We start from the raw sequence: 5,436 nt of genomic DNA, 5'->3' as shown, positions 1-5,436 counted from the left end.
AATCAAAAGAAAATGATAAAAACTTCAAAAAATAAAATCCTTCGAGAGGTAGTTATATTACTACATCTACTAGTTAGGAAAATTTGAAAACTACAATTTGGACATGTTTTGCAAAAAGTGTAGGGAAAATGTAAAACGGCTATAACTTTTGCATACGATGTCAGAAAAAATGTATAATATATCAAAAAATTCAGCACGAAAATCCGCATCCAATGGAGACGGCCTATGGCCTGTTTGGAATTTTTTAGAATCCTCAAATTCCAAAAGGAAAAAAAGATATGGTCAAATTTAAGTTTTTTTTAAAAAAATTGGTTAAATCTGGTCAAACTACTTATTCAAGAAGTATTAATGTTACTACATAATTATTCAAGAATATTAGGATTACTAAATAATTATTTCAATTTTTTGAATTTTGGTCAAATCTGGTCAAACTTATTCAAGAAATATTAGCGTTACTAAATAATTACTGTTTTTTAGAATAATAGTTTCAAACTCAAACGGTGAAATGTGTGACTTCATGCTCAAGCTAAACTCCCGAGGGTTAATAGGATTGACATCTTACTATCGTCAGGAAAACAACAAGTGCAGAACTCAAAAGTTAAGCGTGCTCGGGCTAGAGTAGTGAGAGGGATGGGTGATCGGTCAGGATGTTAGATGATTTGGAATGAGTGATCCACACTTGAGCAGTTAAGAGAGGTGATTAGAGACTAAATCATCAAATAATTCAGAAAAAATAAAAATCGAAAAAAAACCAAATTTTTTTCCAAAAAATTCAAAAAAAATTCAAAAAAAAAACCTTTAGTACCGGTTGGTAACGCCACATGGTGGCAATTTAGCACCGGTTCGTGCCGAACCGGTACTAAAGGGGGGGCCTTTAGTGCCGGTTATGGAACCGGCACTAAAGGCCCTTACGAACCGGCGCTAAAGCTCCGTTTTCTACTAGTGGAGGCATGATAAGCAAGTGGTAGGTACCGTAGCATAGGCATAGCAAAAGAGCGAGCAACTAGCAAAGCAAAGATAGTAGTGATTTCGAGGGTATGATCATCTTGCCTGAGATCCCGCAAGGAAGAAGAACGAGTCCATGAAGAAGACAAACTGACGTAGTCGAACGAATCCTCACAACACGACGTTACCGGATTACCGAGACGAAGTACACCGGAAAGAAAGCAAACAACAAAGTAAACAACCACTAAAACAACATGGCACGATGCGCAAACAAGTATGATGCATGTCCGGTTTAAAGAGGCATGGCGTGGCAAAGTGCACAAACAATCCTACAAATTAAGTGGAGCTCATTATGCAATGGAGTTACATATTGAAGAAAACACCACATGACTTAGTTAGCTCTCTCTCGTTTATGTACCCAACAAGATTAAATGTTGTTAGCATGGCAAGAGAGTGAAGCAAATGAAAACTACCTATCTAGTCAAGTTTAAATGAGGCGGAAACAACGAACAACAATTCCGAAAACTCCTCATATGCATATATTAGGTTTAGTACTGTTCTACCCTAAACATAATTTTAGAGTTGTTAAGCATGCAAAACAAGAACACCATGTTGAACTAGGCATTTTTCTACCTCATTTACATATAAATTTTATTAAATTCCGAGTTACGATTATTTAGTTATGAATTAAATCATATTAGCAAGTTATTTAAGCAAAATTTAAACAAACATCATCTTAAACATTTTAAACATGGATGAAAATGACATATTATGAAACTAGATGCAATTCTAAGCATGTTACATATATAAAATGTTTTAATCTGATGCACGATTATTAAGTTATTATATACATGAATATGGAGGGGTTTTCTGTAAATCTGCTAATTCCCCGGAAATTAGACAAATTCGCAGACCCAAAAAAAACTACATTGGGCCGAAACTGCTGGGCGCTAGGGCGCTCACCATGGGCTTCAGCCCGTCGGTGAGGAGGTGGAGGCAGGCCGCGGGGCGCAGGCTGGGCCGCGAGCGAAGCAGATGAGGCCTCGCGCAGCGAGTGGCAGTAGTCCAGGCTGGCGCTAGACTGGTCAACGCGGGATGCGGCTCTGTCGTCCTGCTCTCAAACGACGGTAGCGCAGGACTTGGGGACGAGCGCTCCTGCGATGGGCGGCGCTGGCCTTGGAGATCTGGCACGGGAGGTCACGCACGCGAGGCAGGGGCCGGAGACGAAACAAGGGAGGCGGCGCTGCGGGACTTGAGGCGCGGGGCGAAGCAGAAGACGGCGCTGAGCTCGTTCCCGAGCAGGGGTGCAGCACGGGCATGGCTCTCGCTCGAGCAGCGCATGGGAATAAGGCACGACAGCATCGGCGGCTAGGGACTTGGCGCAGGGACGACCCGATCCGAGGCGGGGGAGGCACGGGCTCGTCTGGTTCCCGGCCGGATCCGGGTCGATGTGACTCCATGGTGTGGCGGCCATGGCGTTTCCTCATGCATCACAAGAAAGAGAGAGGGAGATCGTGAGGAGAGAGGCCATGGCAGGGGAAAACGGAAGGAGGGGAAGGTGAGGAGGAGGAGAGGCACGCCCTTGGTACCCGGTGTCCATGGCGGAGGAGCTTCTGCTCTGGCGAAGATCCTGTAGTGCTCGGCCTGGGCGTGCTGGATCCGGTCACGGGAGGTCGTCGGGGTCTCGTTCCCTACCGGATAGAAGTGGAGGCGAGCTGGGCGGACTTGGAGCCCCATGGCGCGAGGGGAGGTGCGCTGCTGCACTGGCAACCGGTGGGGAGCTGCTCGTGATCCCCTCGGGATCGAGCAGGGGAGGCGTCGGTGGATGGAGGGGGCTAGATTGGTGGAGCGCACTGGTTGGGTGAGAAGGAGATCTGAGAGGATCCCTAGGAAGATGCAGTGGCGGCGCAGAATAGGAAAGACGGGACAGCTCCCCTAAATTTTAGGGTTGGATCTGATATTTATATCAGATGAGTTTTTGGTTAGGGGCTAACTTGTCCCTCCGATCGAAATCGGACGGTCGAGGATAAATAGCTTAGGAGAGTCCAATGAGAAACCGATGATGTTTTGTAGATGTTTTGGGGATGATCCGGACACAACGATGGCGACAGTCCGGGTCGGATTCGGGACAACTTTCCGACGCGCGCGAGGGGGTCCGCGGGCTGATGAGAGAGCTTAGGTTGGGTTTGCGGGTAGGTAGCGGACTGTGTAGATGTTCTCGAGCTGAGAGAAGAGAAGAGAGGGAGGCCCGACGACTGTTCCCGGGGACCGAAAACGTCCGACGTTTTGACCGACTATATTGTCGCTATAGTTAATGGTTGGGCTATCAAACGGACTCCGAACGCGAAGAAACTTGGCAGGCGGCCTACCTACAACATAAAAACACCGCATGGCAACTTTCATCCCATTCCGAGAACATTTTTCGGTCACTTATAAAATAAAATTTCGGACGTGCACATGATGCACGAGGAGACCGGAACAGATGCAAGTTTTGAAAACATGATGATGCAATGCACATGATGACATGATGAGATACAACACGCAAGCAAATGACATGGCAACGATGGCGAATAACTGGGAGACACCTGTCACATCGGTCTCGGGGCGTTACACCGCCACCCTCAACAGCCACCATGGTGACAACCTCTTCGACGCACTGGTGGCCCTGCGACTGCCCGCCGTCGTGTTGGAGAATGTCCACCTCGAGGTCGCTCGCCGCGCAGCGCGTGGCGTAGCAAGACACCATCGACATAATCACCCATGTCTATGCGCAAATCGTCCACAAGGACTACTACATGCAAGAGGAGGACGATAGGACGCTGGCCTTCTTGGACCGCAGGGCAACCTTGGACGGAACTGTTCAGAAGCACGTTGAGCTTGCCGCCAACGCCGCTGCTCCTCACACGTCGGTTGGTTACCCGACGCACTAGGCTGTGAGGATGTCGTTGATGGATCCGTATGTATTTTTATCTTTTCGTCAAATCCATGTAGTAGTATATGATACTACAGTAATTATCTTACCTTGCGCATCAACTTCATAATTTTTGTATGTACTCCATGCATGAACGGCCCCAGAACCAAACTTCTCATTACTCTAGGAAAAATCGTTATTTTCTATCTATCGGTCGCGCCATGGAGCAAAACCAAATTTTACAAGTTACGAGTTCAAAAGGAAAAGCCTGCCATGTTCGAGTCGCACCCCCACACGGTTGGTCCGGCACGCTGCTCAAGCGGGAATGCGTGCAGTGTTGCATTTTCACTTACAACTGGGACCGCAGTTGAGCAAACCGACTATTGGCAAGACCCCACCCCATCCACCGCGCGATGGCTGAGAAAACTGGAGGGAGAAGAGATGGCTATAGCATGGACTCCAAGAAAATTGGTGTCAGATGGGACTCGTGTGGGTGGCGTGTGCCGTACTGCTAGACGTGAATGCTAGTTATGGCCCATGCCACCCCACTATATCGAGCCTATATCGACGTATGTAGAACAAATTTCCTGTAGTCCATGCTCAGCCCTCCTCTATCTCTCTTCTCAGCCAGCCGGCGGACGCATGGAGCCCATCATCTGTTTGCTCACATGCGGCCCCACATGTCAGTGAAGACGCAAGAGGAACCCACTGAACCTGCACATCTTTCACCTCGACGTGCCGGTGATGAAAAACAAATCCAATAAAGATCTTCGGTGGCCGCTTTTGGAGTTACTCAAGAGTAGTAAGATTCTATTTACAGTTTAACCCAAGATGCACATCTCGTGGCTTCAACTACCACTCTATTTTCTTTCATGAGACGACCTAGATGCTGGATGTCCCACGTGTTGGCAAAAGGAGGAAGAACCCGACCAAATCTTCGGTTGTGCTCTCAGATTAGACTAGTTGTGCTAACTTAAAAATATTATTGTGTACTCCCTCCGTTCCAAAATACTTGACTTCCATTTTTCCAAAAATGGATGTACCTATATACTAAAACATGTCTAGATACATATATATTTTGACAAATAGAAGGCATGTATTGTGTAACGGAGGGAGTAGAATGGATGCAAGTTTTTGTATTGGGAAGAAGAGTACATCCATATATTGATAGAGCGCAATTTAGTAGATGTTCTATCACTTTTAGCTAGCACAGAGGCTAGAGATGAGATTAGTGCACTTGTTGATACTCCTACTAGAATAGAGGCTAGACATGAGACTAGATGCGAGGAAGCAACGTCTACTTCTTTACACTCAAAGAAGAAAGAAGCACGCAAGATTGAGCCTCCGCAGATCAACAATGAATGCATTGAGAAGGCACCAATCCAACTTACAGGAGTAGTAAAATGTATTCTTGTGGTTCTTGTTTTCTTTGGTCTTGCTTTTCTAGTCAAAATTATCGTTGGAGTTCATGCAAAACGGAGGTATGTTTGGGGTCGTGCGTTGGAGTTGGCCTTACAAGTGGGACCGCAGTTAAGGAAACCGACTATCGGCAAACCCCCACCTCGCCCGCCGCGCCATGG

General features: G+C 46.8%; 1 protein-coding gene across 1 annotated transcript; it reads right to left on the bottom strand.

The window, feature by feature from the left end:
- Window positions 1–1,772: 1,772 nt before the first annotated feature.
- Window positions 1,773–2,869, bottom strand: LOC119288542. The gene is made up of 2 exons (XM_037568145.1): window positions 2,535–2,869; window positions 1,773–2,427 (listed from the first exon to the last, which is right to left on the bottom strand). Exons 1-2 carry the CDS (start codon window positions 2,680–2,682, stop codon window positions 2,063–2,065), a joined length of 513 nt encoding a protein of 170 aa, XP_037424042.1. The 5' UTR covers window positions 2,683–2,869; the 3' UTR covers window positions 1,773–2,062.
- Between the last annotated feature and the right edge of the window lie 2,567 nt (window positions 2,870–5,436).

This window comes from Triticum dicoccoides, chromosome 4A, assembly GCF_002162155.2.
Source record: "Triticum dicoccoides isolate Atlit2015 ecotype Zavitan chromosome 4A, WEW_v2.0, whole genome shotgun sequence".
NCBI classification, from domain to species: domain Eukaryota; kingdom Viridiplantae; phylum Streptophyta; class Magnoliopsida; order Poales; family Poaceae; genus Triticum; species Triticum dicoccoides.
Note: the sequence above shows the minus strand (reverse complement) of the source record. Positions and strands in the feature narration are given on the sequence as shown.

What these genes read in the sequence shown, in the direction of transcription:
- LOC119288542 (XM_037568145.1), bottom strand. Translation starts at nt 2,682, where the DNA reads ATGGGGCTCCAAGTCCGCCCAGCTCGCCTCCACTTCTATCCGGTAGGG. An exon ending in TCCTCCGCCATGGACACCGG is followed by an intron (nt 2,428 to 2,534) that starts GTACCAAGGGCG and finishes GTGATGCATGAG; the next exon opens with GAAACGCCATGGCCGCCACA.